The 23,145-nt window shown below is 35.5% G+C and overlaps 2 protein-coding genes across 4 annotated transcripts in view; one reads left to right on the forward strand and one right to left on the reverse strand.

The window, feature by feature from the left end:
• Positions 1-510: 510 nt before the first annotated feature.
• Positions 511-14,437, reverse strand: phb2a (prohibitin 2a). The gene is made up of 10 exons (XM_026206383.1): positions 14,344-14,437; positions 13,565-13,694; positions 13,335-13,419; positions 12,217-12,296; positions 11,920-12,104; positions 6,984-7,113; positions 2,495-2,598; positions 1,842-1,919; positions 1,389-1,465; positions 511-1,045 (listed from the first exon to the last, which is right to left on the reverse strand). The coding sequence occupies exons 1-10, from the start codon at positions 14,362-14,364 to the stop codon at positions 1,027-1,029; spliced, it is 909 nt and encodes a 302-aa protein (XP_026062168.1). The 5' UTR covers positions 14,365-14,437; the 3' UTR covers positions 511-1,026.
• A 4,237-nt stretch (positions 14,438-18,674) lies between these two features.
• The window catches only part of pex5lb (peroxisomal biogenesis factor 5-like b), a 49,498-nt gene continuing 45,027 nt past the window's right edge, over positions 18,675-23,145 (forward strand). For 2 of the 3 annotated variants that reach the window (XM_026206384.1, XM_026206385.1), the window contains exon 1: positions 18,675-19,019. In XM_026206384.1, the coding sequence (XP_026062169.1) occupies positions 18,999-19,019 (21 nt within the window). In that variant the 5' untranslated portion in view covers positions 18,675-18,998. The remainder of the gene's footprint in view (positions 19,020-23,145) is intronic. The other variant, XM_026206386.1, reaches the window with a different exon arrangement.

Here is a 23,145-nt window from a genome sequence, read left to right on the forward strand (position 1 = left end):
ATAACTGCAAGTTCGCAATTCTGATTTTTTTCTTGCAATTCTGAGTTTATATCTTGCAATTTTTACTTTTAATCTCATAATTTCGAATTATAAAGTCAGAATTGTGAGTTTGAAAAAATCTGAATTGTGACATATAAAGTGGCAATAACCTTGTTTAATTTTTTTTTTATAGTGGTGGAACAGTTGTGCTGCTCCCATAGCTGTCTATTCAAATACATTTTACAATGTAACATGATCCTTCAGAAACCATTCTATGTATGCATGTGTGTCTATATTTTCTTTTTTTTTATTAAGCAAGGATGATTGACAAAATATATTTGTAATATTACAAAAGATTTCACTTTCAGATAAATGCTGTTCTTCTGAACCTTCGATTCTTCAAAGAAACCTGTTCTATATTTTTATATTTTATTTTCTTTCTGTACTTTAGAACAAATAAACGTAGGCTTGGTGAATAGAAGAGACTTACTGTACAAAAACAATTCCAAAGAAATAAATATTCCCCACAAATAGTCTTAAACACATTATTTAATCAAAATGTCTGCAAGTACAATAGGATCTGTCAACATTTCATAAAGTTAAATTTTTTTGAGAAAATTGAATGGTTATTATAGTACTACTACTACTAATAATAATGATACAAAAAAAAAAAACCTGGGGCAAAAAAAAAAAAAAAGCTTCATGTTTTGTAAACAACCAATCAGCAACATTAGGTATAACATTGACATTTAGAAATATATGAACAAGTGACCATTTATTGTTTGCAGTGTTTATTTTGTGATCACCATTAGTATTTAGAGTTCCCTAATACCAAAACTCCCAATTCTTGAGCTGAATGTACTAGAAAATAATCCTGAATGACTGAATGACTGTGTATAAACAGATGCATCTATAAGACTGCCTGACCAATGTCTCATCTGAGACCCAGCAGAACTGTACTCTGAGAGGCTCGGCTCACAGTCACGTTTTGGGAAGGGGAACACTGCTTACATATGGAATGCATATGTTCTTCATGGATGATGCTCTTCATTTCCCCAGTGACAGGCTGACAGAGAAGAAAAATGCAGAGATTACCGCTGAGGGAACAATGCTAACATATGGGCATTAATACATTTAAGTCTAAAAGAGCTTTGGACAAAACACGCATATATGTTTAGTCTATTCAGTATTTAAGTTTAAGAGAAAAAAAACAACAACAAAAACATGTGAGGATAGTATTAGATTGTTAGGTCAAGTTGTCCAGCTCAGATCAGAAAACCAAATACTACTTTAGAAGATTTTCCTCTTTATCTACAGCTGGGAATTTTTTAGTTCGTTTTGAAGATCACAGCTGAGGAAAAGAGAAGAAATAGTCAGAATTATGTGAGGATCATTGGTTAGGATCTTACTTGTCAAAGGAGCTGTCCTGGAGGTTCAAAACGAGGCTGTCTGCGCTCAGGTACACTTTGTTCTGAGAAGCTGCCACCTGGTGATAACATATACACAGATTATGAGACAAGGACATTATTTATTTTCTTTTTTTTTTTACCCATTTTTCCAGTCTTCAGTATCACATGATCCTTCATAAATCATTTTGATATTGGGAAACATTTCTAACTATTATCAAAGTTGAAAACAGTTGTGCTGCTTGATATTGAATAAATAAATTTTCTAAAGTGAAAATTTATATTCAATTATAAATATTTTAGTGTCATTTTTGATTCATTAAACGCATCCTTGCTGAATAAAAATATAAATTTTAATAACTGTAAATCTTCATACGTACCAGAAATATTGGTAGTGTATCAACATCTGTTAATATGGGTCAACCAATAATGTCTTTGTTTTTAAGTCTGTCTTACCGTTTTGGCAATATTTTGGGCTGCTCTGATACGTCTGAGTTTTAGGTAGCCAGGGTTCTTCGTAACAGCTTGACCCAACTGGAGCGCACAAACAAAAACAAAAGCAAATTACTCCGTACCCTTGCTTGTTTACCGTCAGCAGACAGCCATTGACCTGCGGCCCGTTTTAGAAACAGAATCGCATCATATCAGCAGGAATGAATCCTGCAAAGTAATTTCTGAAGACACCAACAGTGTTGAAACATTACAAATCGAAAGAACAACTGAAAAATATCCATAATGCACAAAAAAAAAAAAAAGAGCGAACAAATGCTTTCAAATGTGTTTTGGTTGCTAATAGCTTGTTGAGAATAAGGGGGCAACAGTTCAAAATAGCCTAGATGTGTGACTGCAACAACTGACTGTTGGCTTAATTAGCACAGAAGCAGTATTCATTAATTATATCCAATAATTACAGTCATTTACCACTCACAGATCTAGAACATAATAACAGGGAATAATAATTATATGAAACGAGGTGCTTGTAGCTGAGAATAGTGCATTTGGGACATTTTAAAGTAACAAAGGAAATCCCTTATAGTTTGAATAAAACAGAGACATTGTTTCAATGATTGCCAAAATGAAGTGGAGTGGAGAAAGCAGCTACAGCATACCATTTTAGCAGCCTCAGCTTCACCCTCAGCCTGTATAATCTTCTGTCTCTGGTCCTGTTTGGCCTTCTCTACATAAAACTGAGCTCTTTGAGCCTCCTGCTGGGCTACACATCAACAAAAGAGACAGGTTATTTAAAAGAAAGAGGTCTCACATACACAGATATTATCCTTTTTCACCATGACATTTCATACAAACAGTTTTATGCAAGCTGTATACTGTTGTTTGGTCAATAGGCAATACTGATGAAATACTACGAAGTCATAGAATGACCACAGTGCCCTCTAGTGGAGAGCATTAGGAAAAGCAAAACTCTTTCTGAGAATTACTCAATGTTTTTTTTAGGATGAACTGATAATTATTTTCATTTTACCAAAATGTCAAAATAATAAATTTTGCTGATTTTTCTACAGCTGCAGCTCCCACAAAGTGAAATTTCATAAAGGAAAAAAAATGAAATTTGAACAGTTAAATGAAAAGCATATTGCTTACATTTGAAAAACAGACCTTGTAAAAATACAGAAAATAAAACTGCTACTAGGTGTAGGTAAACATCTTTATGAGTCATTCATTCATACATTCATTTTGTTCAAACTGCTGATTTTTGAAACAGCTCTCTTTATGAATGGGCTTTTGAATTAGAAATCATTAGAAATTCAGAAACTAAACACAGCTGTGTTGCTCAAAGACAACATGGACATTTTTCTGCTGTTGGGCATTTTAATATGTGGTCTATGGGATTGACTCCCTTTTACAGTCAGCCTCTAGCAGCCAGTTGACGAATTACAGTTTAAGTCACTTCCGTGTTAGCTTCATGAGAAAGAGTGATTGGTTGCCGCTTGGTTAACACGTTAAGCAGACAGCAATAATTATTAGGTGACTACGTACATTGTAATTTTGGTTACCGTATTTTTCGGACTATAAGTCACACCTGAGTATAAGTCGCATCAGTCTAAAAATATGCCATGATGAGGAAAAAAAACATATAAAGACGCACTGGACTATAAGTCGCATTTATTTAGAATCAAGAACCAAGAGAAAACATTACCGTCTACAGCCGCTAGAGGGCGCTCTATGTTTTCAGTGGTAGACTTCAGGAGCAGTGAGCAGCATAGAGCGCCCTCTCGCGGCTGTAGACGGTAATATTTTTCTATTGGTTCATTTCTCTTGGTTCATGTCAAATTAATTTTGATAAATAAGTCGCACCTGACTATAAGTCGCAGGACCAGCCAAACTATGAAAAAAAGTGTGACTTATAGTCCGGAAAATACGGTAAATTAGGATGCTTCGTTTAGGCAATTTTAGGGTATGCAATATGAATTACCAGTGGTGTAGTCTACGTAATACACAGGTATACACTGTATACCCACTAGGAAAGGTCAAGGATTTCCGTATACCGGCTTAAAAAAGCAAGAGGATACGCCCCAACATAGTTTTATAATAGAAATTTCATATGTTCATTCATTAATTCACCATGCATGTTTCCATCCAAAGAATCAAATTAAACTTATGCGCAAAACTGGAATATCGCATAAAACATTTGTTTCAAATCCAACAAGTCAAAGAGAACAAAAATGACACTTCCTGATAAACTGGCACTAAATATCACTAAGAGGAAGCCACTTAACATGATAATTTTCATTAGGGATGCACCGGTTGACCGGCCATAAATCGGAACCGCCCGGTTTTTGCTTAAAATACGCGATTGGCAATCGGCCGGTTTTTGGTCTTTTTTTCGGCCGATTTTCCAGAGGTTCGCTCGCGTGCACAGACTACATTGTAATCGTTCACTATTTCATTTGTCTGGAAGAGTATTTCGAAATCTGTGCGCAGGACATGGGCAGCCGATCAGTACTGGAAATGCAGAGCTTCATGTCTGAGGTACAGATAGCAGGAAGCGATCAGCCGTTGGTGTACTGATGCACAAATAAAGAGTCCCTTTCCTCCACGCACTAAAGCTGCGCGAGCATATTCGTACCGGTCCGCGCCCTGAACACGAGTAGACCGTGAAGAGATGTTCAGCTCAACTTCTCACATGTTGGATGAGAAACGAAACGGACTTAACTGTGACAAAACTGGTTTTTATTTTATTTTATTTATTAGAACTTGCATACATGTTTCAAAAGCCAGAAATAAACGTCATTATTTTACCTTAAAATTGCATAGACTTAATTTAATTTAAAAATCACATGCTGTAGTACACTGAAAAAAAGTGTTTCATTCATCCAATTAAAATATTTTAGATAAAGTTCATATCTATATATTTTTTTTTTTACTTGAGACAATAAGTTATTTATTTTTCACTGGCTCAAGTAAAAAAAATATAGATGTGAATCATTACCCTAAATGTTTTATTTTTATTGGATGAATGAAACACTTTGCATCTTTGTTTTATTCGCACCAACATTATTTGATTTTAACATTTTGGAAAATGTATTTATACAGCATACTTTTATTTAGTCTCACTGGTAAAGAGCTTTTTTTTTTATTTAAAACCATTTAAAAACTAAAATACTGAATGCTGATTAAGAAACATATTATTGAATGTGTGTTGATTGTGTTTGGACTGTAGAACTATCCAGTTGTTGCCTTTAATTTCACATGGTTACAGTTATTCTTTAAATTTAAGGCCAGTTCTCTGTAGTTTCAACCCAATTTAAAAACAAAAGCTAAACGCTGATGTCTGTACCATCTATGTTTGTATTGAATGTAGGCTACTTATTGTGCAGTAACTGCCTTTAATTTCAGATGGTTACGGTTATTGTTTTCAGTAGCCAAAAGTAAGTTTGGCCTATTAAATACCAAATATCTTGTTTATAAACACTTTCCTTTTTCTTGTTTGTTGCTTAACACATAAAAAAAAAAAAAAATCGGAAATCGGTATCGGAATCGACCAGTTTGCTTGTAAAAAAAATTGGTATCGGAATCGGCCATGAAAAATCATGATCGGTGCATCCCTAATTTTCATATATATGATGAATTATTCATGTCTAAGATGTCTTTTGGAAATTGATGCTTGCTGTTTGGGAACGCAGTCGTGTAACAGTTCTGGGAAGCAGTTATACAGAAATACTTTAAAGTCAGACTTACGTCACGCATTTTTGAACAACATTTCAGATGCAGTGCAATGAGATCAGTGCACTGGTTAGTCATGTTATTCCCCATTGTGCAAAGTCACATGCCGTTTTTGATGCGTATGGTGGAATTTATTTGTTAAATGTGTTTCCAGTTTATGCACATTTTTTCCTTGTCGGATATTTTTTTTTTTACTCATTTGTGCGCATGTTTTTTATGCATATTGTTTTGAAATTATGCACATCTTGGCATTTCCATAGAGCATTTTTTTAAAACGCTATATTCCAAAATGCACAAAAATAGGTGGATGGAAACATAGCTAGTGACAGGTCAGTCAACTTTCCCGAGCGTCTTTTACACTGACATCTGACCTCTATCAGATAGTCACTACCTGACCTGGTCACGATTAAATTTGTAAGCTTTGCTTGGCGGCATAAAGGAAAAGTATGCAATTATTTTTTAATTTAACCTACTGAAAACAAAAGTAAATGAGGGGAGTTGAAAGATTTCTTATCTTCTGGCTCCTTCTAATGGACTGAAGTTGTCCTCTAAAGAGGGAATTTTTGCTCAGTCAATGCAAGTCTTTGGGAAACCTTTGATTCTTGATATACAAAAACTAAGTCTCATCAGTTAGAAAAGATATAGAAACAAACTACAGATTGGGTCCAATGTTCCTGAAGAGTTTGGTGCCTGTAGCATTAAAGCCCTAGAAGGAGATACAGTACAGTTGAAAATTCTTGGTCACAAAGAATAAGAAGTTTAAATAGTATAACAGTACGTTTCTCAAGCCAACATAATAGCCTAGCTAATAACTTAAGTTCCATTAGTGTGGTGGACCACTGAATGCTGGAGAATAGGAGAGATAACACAGGCTACTGTGTATATGTCTGTGTGCAGCAGTTAAACTGAATAAAATGTTTATTTCTCCTTGTTTCAGATGATGAGAGAGATGAGAACTACTGACAAGCCTTGTGGACAGAAAGTCAGGATATGGAATTAAAAAATAGGCACTCTTAAATGTGCAATGAAAATTGCCAGTTGGAAAAACGTGTGCTCCAAGGTCCATATTCTTAAGATAAATGTAACTGTGTTAAATGATTAACACTAAACAGAAGAAAAATTAGTCCAGTCTCCCCAGCTGTAAATGTTATTGGCTGTGAAATTCTTCAGTTGCTTATAATAAATTGACATGTTGATATCACATAAGCACTCTTTCAGAATGCTCTCGGTTACATGTTGCATATTGTATGCATTAGTGAGTGTGGTGGTGGTGATAGGGTGTCGCTTTGGGATGGTGAGTAGCTATGAGGCTGCATGAAAAATCTAATTATACCCACTACAAAAAAAACACTGTGTATTACCATTACCAAGAGTGCATAAAAGGGTGCATAGATTACATATTTCAGTACTACTAACCAACTTGTTTGGCCTCCACAGCAGCAGTGTACTCTTTGCTGAAGCTGAGCTCTGTGATGGCCACGTCATCCAGGATGATGTTAAAGTCTTTCGCTCTCTCTATTAGATCTCGCCTTATGAGTAGTGACACCTGCAAACCAAAATAAAACATAAATAACAGCTAGGCTGATTTTCTCAGTAACTGATCAACTTATTTAAACCATCAACAAACATGTAGATACAATTAGGTCCAAAAGTGAAAGTGCTTATATTTAGAAATGTTCTGATTTAATACAAAGTTTTTAACAAAGGAATATATGGATGTCCTAGTATTTGTCATGCCCTTTTTCTGCTTTACTGACAGTAACATTGGAACTGACATGAACTCCGCAAGTTTGTGTAAATCTCACGTTACCCAACTCAAACTCATGTTGATATGATAATGCAATACAACTGTAATACATTTTGGTCACAAGTAAAAATTTCTAGACTTGACCGAACAAGCAGACACTTTAATTTGAAATATTTCATGTAGTGTGTGTCTCAGCTGTATCAGATTAGAATGTATATATATAGTTATAATAGTATCTGCATTGAGATAAATACCTGATAACATTGATCATATTATTTTAGGAATGTCTATGCTATGAGCATGTCATTCCAAACCTGTATATTGCTGACTTTTTGCAGTTCAAAACAAACAACAACAACAAAAAAAGAGGCATTTTGAATGTGTTCACATTTTTCCGTTTAAGCAAATGGGGACTGAGCTTCCCAAGCACCAAAAAATTGGTGTGCAGTAAATTCTTGCTCAGCTGCTCGGATTGAGTTGGGCAGGTCATTCCACCAGGAGGGAACAGTTAATGAAAAAGTCAGTAAAAAGTGATTTTGTGCCTCTTTGAGATGGCACATTGAAGTGATGTTCACTTGCAGAATGCAAGCTTCTAGAGGTCACATAAGTCTGAAGTAATTAATTTAGGTAAAGGGGTGCAGAGCCAGTGGTGTTTTTTTAAGCTAACACAAATGCCTTTAATTTTAGCAGCTATTGGTAGCCAGTGCAAATTGAAAAACAGAGGTGTGACGTGTATTTTTGGGGCTCATTAAAAATGAATATTAGTGCCGCATTCTGGATTAATTGTATAGGTTTGATGGAAGTGGTTGGAAGACCTGCCAAGAGAGAATTGCAATAGTCCAGACTGGACAGAACAAGAGTCTGAACAAGATTTGTGAAGCATGTTCCGAAAGAAAGGGCCTGATCTTCTTGATGTTGAATAAAGCAAATCAGCAGGATTGGACATTTTAGCAATGTGGTCTGAGAAAGTCAGCTGATCATCAATCATAACTCCAAAGTTTCTGGCTTTTTTTGAAAGAGTTATTCTTGATGTGAAATTGTGATGAAATATGGAATCACTATCAGTTCTCTCTTGGCAAGGTTGAGTTGAAGGTGATGGTCCTTCAACCACCAAGAAATGTCTGTTAGACAAGCTGAGGATCATAAGGGGTCGGTAGGTCGGTCTATATATATATTTTTTTTCAAGTTTCAATGTAAAAAAAAAGTACATTTTTGTGATGGTGATGACGTCAGTATGAATTTAAACCCATGCCTTCAGGCGCATCATTGCAAACCTCATTTTGATGCAGGCTATATAGACCACAAACAAATTTAAATCTTTGTCAAAAACATGTTTATTGCATGAATTTCAGGTGAGAAAAAAATGAGGTACTGTTTTACTTGAATCCACCGCTACGTATCAATGCAACCTACAAATGAGAGAACGTTTACTTTGCTTTCTTGGGTTGTCACTTTTGTGAAAAAAAATCCTGTTTGATTTGAGTGACGAATGTTTATTGAATCGATTGTAAAATTTTTGCATGTCTAAAGTTTTATAAGGCAAATAACACCAAATATAGGTAAATCCACGGACAACAGGCAGGAGGAATGTAAAGATTAGGGGTGCTCCGTGCGGCCGATCGTTATGCGCATCTCGTCAGTAAAGCCGGTTATTTAATCAGCGGTTAATTCCATCAGGTGCGTGATTTCACATAGAGCAGCTGTTACTACACAGAGCCATTGTTAATAGAGAAGATGTGCAAATCCACTTCATTTTAAGCGTTTATTGGCGCATCTTCTCAGTTAACAACGGCTCTGTGTAGTAACAGCTGCTCTATGTCAAATCAGGCACCTGATGGAATTAACTGCTGATTAAATAACCGGCTGTACTGATGAAATGCGCATTAATGATCGGCCGATAGTGATCGGAGCACCCCTATTTCTGATGATTTATTGGCTTGAAGTTATGTGCGCAATGACAAACAGGAGTGCAACATTTTCAAAAAACAATAAGCAGAGTGGACTGCCATAATGCAAAACATTTACTGCAAGGCTTCAACATGGCTGTGTTTATGATTACATTTCAAAAACAACAAAAAAAAAAATCGCATAGGCGTGTTCCATCCATTCTGCCGCGCGCACAGCTGTGTCAACACAACTTTCAAAGGCGGACGAGCTCGACACGCAGTTATCTGTTTTCTCATCTTTCACATAGTGTACGCGCACGAGATGCGATGACGATGTATGTGCCATTGCATTATAAGGTTATGTTAGCCTATCCAGTTGAAGCCACTTTTTTTTCAAAAAAAAAAAAAAAGAACATCAATGTGTAGAAGATCTTGTTTACATCAAAACTGAAACCAAGCCGTTCACACAGAACGCATATTTCGCGCATTTTCTAGAGGGACACCGTTGGACTTGCGCCTCGCACAAGAGAGCCGCATGTTTAGAAAGACATGTAAAATTAATGTATTTAATTTAATTTTCTAAAAATATCTCAAGACTTTATGTTGGGTTTTTGTTCCCAATCCCACTGCATCTCATGTTTTTTAATGAAAAAATGTATTCTGTGTGACTGGTTTTCCGCCCTTTTTATTTATTTAACAATGCATGCATACTTCATGCTGTTTTGTTTATAGTTCTTTAAGCAAATTAATTAATAATTAATTCATAAACATTATTTTAAATATTATGTTTTTTTCACAATCATGTATTCTAATGCTTTGAATAAACATTCAGTAATATTTTGCTCGATGCGCTCTTGAGCCTCAGAAGAGAATCAAAAAGCTTTTCTTCAACCTAACTGAAATTATGCATTAAAAATTCGAATAGAATTCAAATTTTGATCATATTTAAGTAAAAAATTTGAATTTAGTTTTTGAGCTATTTTGACAGCCCTAGGCGATTCTAACCCGAATCTTTATCTGTAAGCATGAGACTGTCTGAATACCGGCAAAATTCACATGTCTGTTGTATAAAGAGAAACAGTGTGCAGAAGTATTATTTGCTGTTATGCATGTTTTTCCGAAGCTGCCGTTGCTGTGTGACGCCTGTTAAAAAATAAAATAAAATAAAAAATAAAAATAAAAACACCTGGACGCGCTCCGAGAGAAGGTCGTTAAAATCAATTTCTTATTTTCGTTTTCTGAACTTGTGTTGGTTGATTTGAGTTTGATTCGTGCAATAGATTTTCGAACATAAAGTGACAGTCGACACGGTCACGGTTTTACACTAGAGAGGAGAAGGGATGGGAAAAGATCTGGGCACAGTTTTTCCAGAACTTTGTGCCAAGTTAAAGCGGTGTCGAGCTGTTTTAATGAATTTTTTTAGATGTATTATGGTGCCCGAACCCGTATGACTTTGAACAGTGACCGCAAACATTTAGGTTTACTGCACCCGCAGCCATCATTATCAAGCGCGAACCGTTGACTCTGACAGTGAATGAGAGGAGACGAAGCGAACGCACAGGCCATAGTGTGACATCCGTGTAAACACAGATGACGTCAAGGTTTTTTTTTAATTAAAGAAGATAGCCTTCATTTGTATGTAGGCCAAGGTAATTTATATATTTACAATACTTACTTAAATATAATTAATAGTATTTTATTGCGTTTGTATTAGTTGTTTAAAGAGTAAAAAAAAATTGGTCGGTCTAAACGCAAATTTACATTTGGCAAGTCGGTCGGACTAAAAGCAAAAAAATTAAAATAATTGAGTGGGTGCTAAATTGACAGGGTCGGTCAGGTTACAGCAAACAAGAATATTTTTAAGGATGGCCTCAGGATGTTATGAGAGGTAGAGTTGAGTGTCATAAGCATAGTAGTGATATGAAAAGTCATGTTTCTGAATGACAGAACATATTGATGCCATGTAGACAAAGAAGAGAAATGTCCCAAGAACTGAATTAATTAACCCAAACTAACCATTGCTGAACTGGATTGAGATGGAGGAGGAAATCAACTAATGATAAAAATAATATTTATCAATAGGCTAACTGTTTAAATTCTTCTATAACAACTGTTTTGAAACAACTACATGACTATTATAGCTGTAAAAACTGACTGTAAAAACAATGATTTAAACAACATTTTTAAAGTTATGACCAGTCTTGAAGAAAAAAAAATACACGGGTAATGTGTGCCGGCAATTGTTCCCGGGTCACTAGATTTTGCACTTTCACACTGCCAGTGATTATCCGGAATATGTGCATAAAGGTCCCGTAAACAACCTTTCACGGCATTAGTTTTGGCTTTTGTTCACACCGCGCTCATTCTGGGTCTGAATCCGGCAATGTTACTAGATCCCCGACCCAGGATCAGTCCCGGAATCAATACAAAAACGTGTTTGCATTCACACAAAAGGTGACCCGGCAATATTCCCGCAATTTTCCAGGTCCAACGTGCAGTGTGAAAAGGGCTTAATTTTTTACAACTAGTGTAAACAATTTACGCAACTGGCCACTGGTTTGCTATGATACACAGCCAAATTTAAGTGATCTCTCTCACGGATGAGCACCACAACTGATTCAACATGCCTAATTAGCCAAAAAAGCTACAGTCACAGAACAAACCAAAGAAAACAAAACACTGAAACCGGACTATTGATTTGATAGCCTTCATTCCATACCTGGGCTCTCTGTGTGATCAGTTGGGAGGCATTGAACTTGGCCACCACACTCTTAAGCACCTCATTGACGATAGAAGGAAGCACACGTTCGTCGTAGTCTTTCCCCAGCTGCTGGTACATGACCGGCAATTGGGAGGCAATCGGTCGAGACAGCACACGAAGACCAATGTTTACCATCTGAAGATCTGTGATGGACAGAGTCACATGTACTCTTTTAACTGGCACAGGGTATTGCCTAGTAACATAATCGGGAACTTTATCAAGTGATTGTTTAGCATTTATGAGAATCAAGATCACCTTTGCTTCCAGTGAGGGATGAAATCTTCCTGGGCCTGGCTCGAATATCATAGATGATAGGGTACTGGAACCATGGTATCCTAAATGTAAGACAGACTTATTGTAACTTTCTGCAGCATTTGCTCCCTTTCCAAGTTTAGGCAGAATGTCTAATTGATTAAGTCTGCCAAGCTCCAAAAAAAAAAAAAAAAAAAAAAGAAAAAAGGATTTTTAAGAAATAGTTGTTTATTGTTGATTATTGATGGCACCATCAAGATGAGATGGCAAACAAACTCATCTACATCTTGGATGAGTATGGAGCTTATAATATGACAACTAACTGAATTTGTATTGTGTAAATCTGAATAATAATAAGTGTCATTTAACAAAACTGAATATTATGTGGCATTTAACATAGTTCTGAATTAGATAATTTTTTTTTACTTGAAAATTAAACATTTGAAATGTACACAATTGATTATTTTTTATGGCAGCGTTTTATACACATGTATTTTGAAACAGCTAATTTTTTGTTCTGAAATCTTAAGACTATATATCCAAATATGCAGTTTTTAAAAATACAGCTTCAAGTTTTCAAGATGAAAATTATATTCGGAACATCAAATTCAATATTCTAAAATTCAGTACACAGAAATTCAGATCATAGAGAAACTAGGTCAGAGGTAATCCACAGGGAAATGTAGATGATCTCTGAAAAGTCAAACAAAGCCTTTTAGCCAATTAGTAGTTTTCTGGTGAGAGGATGCAGTTCAAAATCTACCTAAACATAAATCACTCAGAGGTAGCCTAAGTGATTATTAAACTTTTATGGTTTATATACTTGTACGTTAGGTTAAGCATTCTCAACATGTGAAAAATTTGTCTAAGCGTTCTCTGGTGTTTGTTTTAAAGTATATTTGGTGTGAAAGTTTATTGTGATGAAGCTTATTACATTGATTTATGAAGGATCATGTGACGCTAAAGAGTAATGGCCATTGAAAATTCAGCTTCGTCATGACAGGAATAAATCACATTTAACAAAATATTCAAATTGAAATTTTTGTTTCACTATTTTTGTGTACTATTACTATTATAATGAGAGCTCATGGCTCTAATTACAACCTCTGCATTTAATATACCTGAAGTGCAATCCTTCTGCAAGCACAGTGTCCATCTGCATTCCTCCAATTCTGCTGAAGATAATTGCTCTCTGGCCACCCTCCACTACAAACACAGCAAAACACAATTAGTTATTAAACTTCCAATAAACAATTAATATTCTCCTTTTCAACATGTATGGGTTTAGAACATGGGAGTTAGTAAATAACCCATCTTAAATCCTTCTTTATTTTGTTAGCATGAGTTTTACCTGTGTATGTGGCTTCTTTGACCCCATAGGCAAGAGCTCCAGCTCCGATGAGGAGCTTGATACCCACCCCAGCCCCTCGCGGGCCAGACCCCATCCTGCCGACAATCTGCCTCAGCTGCTGCAAAAAACCCTAAAACAGAAAATCAGAATTTTTGAATACATCTTAAAATAACAACGTAAATTGTATAAATAATGTTGTCTGATATCTAGACAGCACATCTTATATTCTACATTCTTGATCTTCGTAATAATACATAGTCATTGTGTTTACAAAGACAAGCATTGAAGAGGCAATGACATAGCGGTGGGAACTGTGTTTACATATTTATAATATAACCTACAAAAATACACGATAATAGATACAGTTCTTCAAAAATGTTATTAGCTAATTATTTAATTCAAATGTGCCAAAATGACCTTGTCTAGGACAGACGAGGGGCAACTTTAAAACACGTAACGTTAATTTATATAACTTCACATCAGTGACACACATTGTCATTTAAAACGATGAATGCAATAATCGTAAACAATAAGCGTGTCATATAATTAATGACAATCACATACATAAAGTTATACAAGGTTACATCATAGTGGCATAGCTGGACGTTGCAAAGCTAGCACACAACTAGCATAGCTTTTCTTAAAACATAAATAAGCACATAAAATTAAGTGCAAACTACTAGACGCTAGTTATTTAAAATGCAGTTATTACCCGCAAACAAAATGTTTCTACACATTTCTAATGCTTTCTTTAGATTTTAAAATGTTAACTAACTTACTCCGGGATCATTACTCGCCATGCTGTCCTGTGTCCTGCTCTCCGCTGTAGGTCACATGTGACAGTCCAAGCACGTGGTGCTGCAAGTCCTCGGTTACCCCGTGGCACCATGGGAGTTGTAGTCTTCTGGAGAAGCTGAAGTGCAGCAGTGAAATGAACGTGATGAACGTGATTAAACCGCATATATTTTCATTATAGCACTATGAAGAAGCTTGTGTGACTCTGTATGCATAGTTGTGTTTAACTTTAATTGCATGCCAATTTTGGGTCTGTTTGTGAAAACATATAAGAGTAGCCTACATCACTGGTTCTCAATTTCATGTCACAGTTTAACAGAACTGATTCATATTATCAACTGGACAAGTGGACATACAAAATGTGCAGGACTGGAATTGAGAGCCACTGGATAAATGAATGTGTCAGGAGGTGGCAGTAGAGAACTCTTGTTTACGTAGACTGGGCTCTAAAACAGCTGAACTGCTATTGTTAGACAGACATATGTGCACTGTACATAAATCTTCATATACATCATACACAGTTGGGTTTTCATTATGTCTGTTCATTCTACTGTATGAATCTCAAACCCAAACCTAATCCAAATCATTAGATCAAGGGTTTTTAAATCTGTCCAGGAGGCTGCCCAGCACTACACATTCAAATTATCAGCTCTTTAGTAGAGAGCAAGACCTGCAGTGGGTGTGTCCGTTAAGGGAGTCACACAAAATGTGCAGTGCAGGTTTGAAAGGGCAGTGAAGAACAGGGTTGAAAACCCCATGAATTTGATTTTCATTATTGTAATGCTGGTTTGCTTTATTTTAGTATTATTTAAATAAGTTTAAAGGCACTGTGTAATTAATCTGCAATGAGTTTTCATTTTATTTTATTTGAACCAACATAATTCAGTAATTGCATATACAAAACTATTAAAATTTGATTTTTTTTAAACAAATGATAATTTATTATTTATTTAATACTATTCAAATAAAATAATTTCTGGTTTCTGGGGTGAAATTCTCTTAGAAAGCTTTGTGAAATTCACCTTAGAGGCCATACAACTGCAGTAGTTTGTTTTTGTATGGGTGGCATATTTAAAAGGCAACCCACCCACAAAACTGCAGAAATTGCAGACTTTGTAAATGCCACCATAGCTGCATGAGTAAACGCTTTAATTGCTTGGAAAATGCTGGAACATTTAAGCAAAAAAAGACTTTTTATCTTAATCCACAGTTCATGAAAATCAATTCCTTCAAACATAGAGTCCTAAATAAACACATTTAATGCGTTATTAAAAGCAAAACTGACTGCTTCCAAACCATCCTCATTTTTCCACAAAGCTTCAATTTGTCATAGACCCATTCTTAATCATTTTATCACTCAAGATACTTTGAAAATGTATTTTTATTTCAAAATCTTTTTTCATGAATACATTTGGTTAATAGGTTTTCCACAACCTGAATGGCGCACAGTGTATTTATTTCTATGTGTCAGATATACCTGACATGATTGACTGTCCTGCTCCAAATCCTGCTGAATCTGTCACTTTTCTGTCACTTTTTACCCCACAAGGCAGATGGTGGATATATGAATTTCACACTGACAATAACACTTTGAACACCCATGTGATGCTCACTGTGCTGTCATTGTGTGACCTTTGACTAGTCTGACATCAGCCCATCTGGCATCTCCTGGGCTGAGGCATTCATTCATTGGCATTCACTTCAATACATCCAAGTGTTGGCCAGTTCACCAGTGTCTAAGCAACCTCAGGTCAATTGAGTCAAATAAAAAGAAGAGCCAATAAAATCAGCTGGCACTTCAAATGATATCATGTCAGTGCAAATGTATAATATCAGAAGGGTCAGTGTAATAGTGTTTTCTCAGGTCACAATGTGAAAAAAATGTTCCTCATGGTATGATTAAAATATAAAACAAATTAAATTTTCAAACAAATGTAACTTTTTACAGATACAGCACTTTCACTGTTTTTGTGTTCTAGAGTCTAGACAGACTGTCGGTCTTTGTATTAGTGGAGGGGATTTCAAATGTTGTGCACTAATGCTACTTTGTTTCTGTATTTTTGTGAGGGAAAATATACAAACTAACTGGCAATGTAATGAAAAAAAAGTTAAGTTATTAACTTTTAATAATATAATAGGTTACATCACTTATTTGTTCTTTAGTACCTAATAAAAGCATGGCTATAATTACTTGTAGCCTACAACCAAATCAAAAACTATAACTTTTGGAAGGACAACACTGCTTGTATATGCAGAATTACATGCGTTATGCTGGTTTGTCATATGCTTTCATTAATATGTATACTAGCACAAATTTACATTTTCAATTTGTCCGCTCTGGGACAGAGGCTTCATATATATAATCCTTTCATTTTAAGCTTCAATCTTGACTCTGTTCACACAGGGGAACACAAGGACATCTCTGCCAAGAGCAAAGAGAGCTCAAATTTGACTTTGATTATGTTTTTTCTTCCTTGGGATGGAGACTTTAGAATAACTTGTGAAAAAACATGTTATGGTCAATTTATAAATGTGTAACATGGAAACTTGTGGTCTAAATTTAACTTAGCCTAAACTGATTTTTTGTATGTTTATAAAGAGAGGTCTGTTGAAATAAGTGACTCTCAAAATCAAGTGGTTTCATTTAAAAAACCTTGTAAATGTCTTTTGAAAAGATAGCTTTTTTCACGACAGATATGAATTCAGTGAGCTTCACCAACTGCGAGTGCACTTGTGCTTTAGCAGCACTCTTAACAAAGCCAGAAATTTGTTTAGTAAAATTGGCATCTTGTGAACTTTATGTAATAAAAAAAGTCTTGGAAAAGTTTACACATTTTGCGTGTTATATGTTTTATCAAATATGCAAGAGCTGCAAAGAAAATGTAATAAAGGGACATCCTTTGATAATTAAGGACACTCTTTTCATGCACTTCAGAGATGACCTTCATGGACAGAATATTGGATAAACAGCTCAAAGAATCCCCACTGCTAATATCAGGGCACACATGAGTAGCCACTGTAAGGTCAAATCAGCCAGTACATTAAACAACAGAGTGACGGACCTGAACTAGTCAGTGAAGTGAGAATGAAATGAAAATGAAGTGCTTAATGATGTTGAATAACATCACAAATTTTTTATTTTCTCATGCAGAAACAGTTCCTGCGCTAACTAGTGACATTGTATCCAGCATACTGGCCTTTTTTGTCAAAATGTTGCTGACATAATTTCCAGTAATTAATGAAAAATAAAGTAAAAGGAAAGAAGACTTCAGGTTATTGAGGATTTCTATGGCCTGACCTCAATTGCTAGTCATAACTCAGGGAAGGGAAATATTTGATTACATATCAGCTCATTATTTGAAGCTGACATACAGCGTAGAGTGGATGGCTTCTAGTGAATAGGTCATTATGTGTCTCACTTATGATTAAGCTTGGACTGCTTCACTGAGCAAGAGACAATCAATCATAATAAAAGCCTCCAATGAGTGATGGAAGGAACATGGTACTGTAGGTCCAAGCAAAGAACCTATTTCCATAACCCGTAGTTTCTATTACAGTAATACAAAATAAGTGAATGAAAGAACAAAATAATTAAAATGTATCTCTATTTTATTGGAAGCCCTCTTATCACTATAAAGCAGTATAAAGTTCATTAATAAAAAGTATAGCCTATATGTAGTGCACTTGCACAGCAGTGGGTCATCTTGAGTGTTGTTGTAACTTATGAGAGGTGACATAGGCAATTGCTCTAAATATAATCATTTGTTAGTGGTCTTTAAATTATGCTAATTTGTATAAAACTCTGAGAATCTGCATCACATTAGGTGCAATCACAAATAGTAACAAACAAATGAATACATAAAATTCACAAGGCAAATACAGTGTAAAGACATTTAAACATGTCCTTTAACAAGTCCTTCATTTTAGATATTGCCCTTATCCAAGCTGAAATATTTTTGAGTGGCACCGTGCACCACTGATAACTCCATGTCTACAAAGTTCTGGAAGGAATACAACCCGTGTGTCCAAGATAAAGTATGGATTAGTGGATTAGATAGTCTGGAGGTTGCCAATGAAAGGCATTATTAATCTTGTAATAAATTAAATTAAATTTTGTACCTATGTAACTAAATATGTTTAACACTGTAAAATGTTACCAACATCATTACATTAAAATAGCGCATGTTCTCTTATAACTCAGCAGTATAAAGTAAATTAATAAAAGTGTAGACTGTAGAGTATTGCACTGACGCCCTCCGGCAGCAGCATCAGTACAGTGTTGATGTTATTCATGGGAGGTGGCATACTGCTCATTGAGGCGTTACCGTGCTCAAGTGGGCTGGGACTCGAACATTTCCACTAAGGAGTGGAATAACCCGAGGAAAAAAGAGGAAGACCGCACTGCTTTAGCCGTATCACGCAGTGAACCCACTACCTCGAAGCTCACGGCGTAATATGAACGTCAGAAACTCGGATGCACGGTCTCGTGAAAGGTCCTGTAAGAGGAATCCTCACGTGGACGCAGCTGGAGCATGAAAACATCTCAGGATAGCTCCGCTCCGCTTTCTCCTCCTCATTGACAATTTACAGTAGTGGTGTACCAACACACCCGGCGGTGTTTTCAGCACTTGGACTGAATATGTACCAGGGACATTCACAGGTAAGCTCGCGTGTTTCTTTCATTTATTATTGGCCAACGGCGCGTGAAGCATCTCATCTACCGACACGTGCGCACAAGAAAGCTAAATCATCCTTAATTTGTGGAGTTTATCCTGTTGTCACATGTCAAATCTCACTCTCTTAAGATGTTTTTTAGTATGTGGGCAACGGGCAAAACACATTTCACGACAAAAGCATGAACTGCACGAAGAGGACGTTAAGTGTGAAGAAAAAAAAAGAATGTTTCAAGGCATTATTTTGTCCTATTTAAACGTCTAACTATCTGAACACTGTGTTCTGCTTGTATTTGTCCAGTGAATTCAATAAACACACCTTTGTTTGAAATATCCTGGATATAAGGTCCCTGTGAACCCCTATCAAAGTTTTATATTAAGATTACTTTTAAATGCTTTCCTACTATGTGATAAAATACACTTGCCATGATGTGTTTGTATACATGTGTTGCACTATTCAAGTAGTCACATTTGCATTAACCTGTAAACAGCTTGTATATGTATATGTATATATGTACATGTATGTGTTTAGATCTAATTATGCACATGCCATTTATATCATAACAAAGTGGCTCTTAACATGTCAGCTCAGCGTTTTAAATGAATTTATTTTCTTTTCCCTTAAAAATAATACTTTTTGTCAATTAAAAATGAATGAAACTAAAATGAGCATTGATGTCATGACCGATGCATGACTGCTGGCTCAACATCAGTATTTTGCACTTGGAAGGAATTTGACCTTCATAGAGTCAGATGAACTTAGATATTGCCTGCTGCCGTTCACATGACTGATGATGCTCTGCTTGCACTTCAGGGAGCTGCCATCAAGTGTGGTTTGCTTCCAAGTCTTCAAGATAAATGTGTCTTCTGTCTCAGCAAGCTGTAAATCTGAGTAGCATGGTATAATACCACAGGTCTGTGTCACATTTCTCATGGTCGGACAAAGGAAAATGTGTGTTTGCGTTTACTGTTTGATATTGTGTATTGTACATTTGCAAGTAATTTGCTGCATCATGATTTCTTGCTACTTATCCTCCTCATCTGTTCCTGTCTTTTACTTTACATGTGCAGTATGAAGGAACAGTTGTGATGTTTTTAAATATGTTTTTACATTTCAAGTTGAGTTTAAAGGCTCAAATGGTGCTGGTTTATGGATGTTACACAAGCTTCCCACAGATTTCTGCCACTCACAGCACTGCATGCCCTGAATCTGCATATAAGACAGAGAGTGACTACTTGTATAAGGATGAACTTTAAATTTTCCTAAATTCTCAGATGAGAAAGTGTTTGAGAGGGTGCCCTTATGCTCACCTAAAACACTTTTGATATTGCTATGTCCATTTACGCAAAAGTAGGCTTTAGCTTCTGAAGGTACATTAGTTCAGTCTTGCATGGGGTTGTGAGAGACTGAAAAAGCTGAGAGAAAGCCCTTTGATGTGCTTTTCTCTTTTTATCAGAGAATATTGTGCTTGGAATGCAGCTTTTGTCCCATTTAAGTTAGCTGGCTTTGATGTGTGGTTATTAAGCGTTTCGAAAATTTAAAAGAAAAAAATAGATATTTTTAGATATTCATGACATTTAGCCATGCAGCTGTGCATTTCCCATACACACACGGAACTCGTTGCTTAACCCCCATAATAAGATCCATCAATAGAACAATTAAGAAACTATTTCCCGGACTGTCACTGTTTCCATGAAACATACCTCTGTCATTTGAACCACATTAATGATGAACCATGTGAAGGTGGTATTCAGGTGAAGTAATAACATTTTCCTAAATACAGCCAGTTAAACTCAGCGATACATTCGTATAAACCTGCACCCCAATTGTATCGTGAATCGTTAAACATCTCAACCGAATTTAATCGTCACATATTCAATTCCAGGTCCAGGGTGCATCGTTAGATATCTACATTTACAAGAAACTATATGCTTCTAACTGAAAGTTGAGAGCTGTAGTTGCAGTTACAGTTTTCAGTCCTATTCGGCAGTGTTCATTAGAACTATGGGAAACAACTGAATGTTGATAACAATGGAATAGTCAATAATGGTTGACTAACAATACACATCTCAGAATAGCACAAATTAATTAAAATACAAATTAATTCTGTAAAAAGCTGAACAGTAACATTAATAATTTTAGCACATAACCTGTTTTCAGCCTTTTGTTAATTGTATTTTTTATGTATCGTCTCCATGGAGTGTCTCAGAAGAAACCAATTAGTATTGCTACAGCACCAATGAAAGGAGCCATAGTTAACAAAGGAACATATTTTACTTTTTTATAATGTAAGAAGGAATATAAGAATGAACCGTATGGTGGGAATTTCAATCTTATAAGTTTAACCTCTTGAAAATAACTTGCATGAAAAACAACAACTAATAGTGACAATGGGTCAACACACTCAATAAACTTAAGGTTAACAAAAAACACATCTAAATAGGCCTTTACAATTTGGGGAAAAAATCAAATTGTCAAATTTTTAAAACAAATAAAAATATAATAATTCGATAAAGTTAATGTGAAGAACAATAATAATTTTATTTGACAGAAAATGACAAGTTGTTTTACAAACAACTGCAGGGTTACTTATATTTGAAAGTAATTCTTAGTTTTTATCAGGAGGTATTTAAAATAAAAAAATAAAATAAAAAAAACAGTCCTTGTTTTTACTATGAAATATGAGCCTTATGAAAAACATCTCCTGTAAAATTCTATACATTGGAGAAAAACTTGTATTATCATATGTTTACTTAAAATTCCTTTTGAGAGAAGTATTATTATTCCTGTTTATGCCCAAAAAATAGGACTGTGTGCGCATTACTGAGCGCTAAACACATATAATGTCTGTTTAATTCATACTGGATGGCAGAGGGTGACCTCGTGTAGAAAATTTTAATATGTAATAGAGCTCATGATTTTCCAGGAAATCCCTAAAATGGAAAAAGGTATCTAGCTATTGCTGTAATTGAACAAAAAGGAAATAGAAATACTTGAACTGATCTTGGGTATTTTGGCTAAATTACATTTATAATCCAGTGGTAATTGACATACCTTTATTACAGTATCAAATATTTTCTCTTTCTACTCTTGTAATAAGAAGTGACACAAGGGCAGAAAAATACGTTATTTGAAACACTTGACTGATGCTGTGGTAAAAACAGGTATAGGGCAAGACAAAGAATGTCAATAGGGCCCCCCGTGGGTCTATTATAAACAAACAATATCCAGAGGGCTAAGCAAGAGGGGTAAGTGGGGGGTCCAGAATCCAGAGCAAAGGGTCAAAACAAGAGTAACAGGGCAAAGCAAGAAAAAGACTATGAAACAAGACTATGAAAACTATAAACTGAAACAAGACTATGAAAATTAGAAACTAAAACAAAAAACAATGAAAACAAAAATGGAATTGTATCCCTCCCCTAGCGACGCAATTGCTAGGGGAGGGATATGTGCAGAACAATACTCAGCAGTGTGTGAAAGGAAGTCCAAGTGCTACTGCCAGACCCAGAGTTTCACTGAATGGAATCGAAAACGGTAAAACACAACTGTTTAATTCCAGGGGAGTTGGAAAATTTGCCTTTTTTCAAAAATAGTGGAGTGTTCCTTTAAGCCAAATCATGATATCAATTAGATTTCAATTAATTATTCAGCACTATTTTTTATTTTTAAAAGGAGCGTTGTTGCCTTAGAGAAAATAATAAATGGATCTAAAGCAATAATGTAGAAGGGGAAAACTGATTGAGACTTTATCATAAGACAACAGAAGCAATTATTGTAACAATTAACACCTATTTCTTTCACACAATAAGCCATATCAAATCGACTAGAAATGTTGAGAATCTGACTGATGGATGACCGGCAGCCTTCAAGATCAGTGTGGTCTCAGTTGGAACATTAGAAATGAGATAACCTCTTGTGAAAGATAAAACGTATCATAAAACATTGATCAACAGACAAACTCATTTAGCTCACAATGTTCCATTAATCTGAGATATTTCCAAATTGTCACCAATAATGAGCCCTATAGATGACTATTGGATGGCTTATCTTAAATCTTGCTGAACTTGCCAATTTCAATGTAAGCTAATGGATAAGTCGCATTAATGAACTCA

The sequence above is a fragment of the Carassius auratus genome, chromosome 27, assembly GCF_003368295.1.
Source record: "Carassius auratus strain Wakin chromosome 27, ASM336829v1, whole genome shotgun sequence".
In the NCBI taxonomy this organism is placed as follows: Eukaryota; Metazoa; Chordata; class Actinopteri; order Cypriniformes; family Cyprinidae; genus Carassius; species Carassius auratus.

Excerpts from the sequence above, each read along its gene's own strand:
- phb2a (XM_026206383.1), bottom strand. The coding sequence starts at position 14,364 with ATGGCGAGTAATGATCCCGGA. Across the intron at positions 2,599-6,983 it reads TGTGGAGGCCAAACAAGTTG|CCCAGCAGGAGGCTCAAAGA; the intron begins GTTAGTAGTACT and ends GTTGATGTGTAG. Across the intron at positions 1,920-2,494 it reads AAGCTGAGGCTGCTAAAATG|TTGGGTCAAGCTGTTACGAA; the intron begins GTATGCTGTAGC and ends TGTGCGCTCCAG.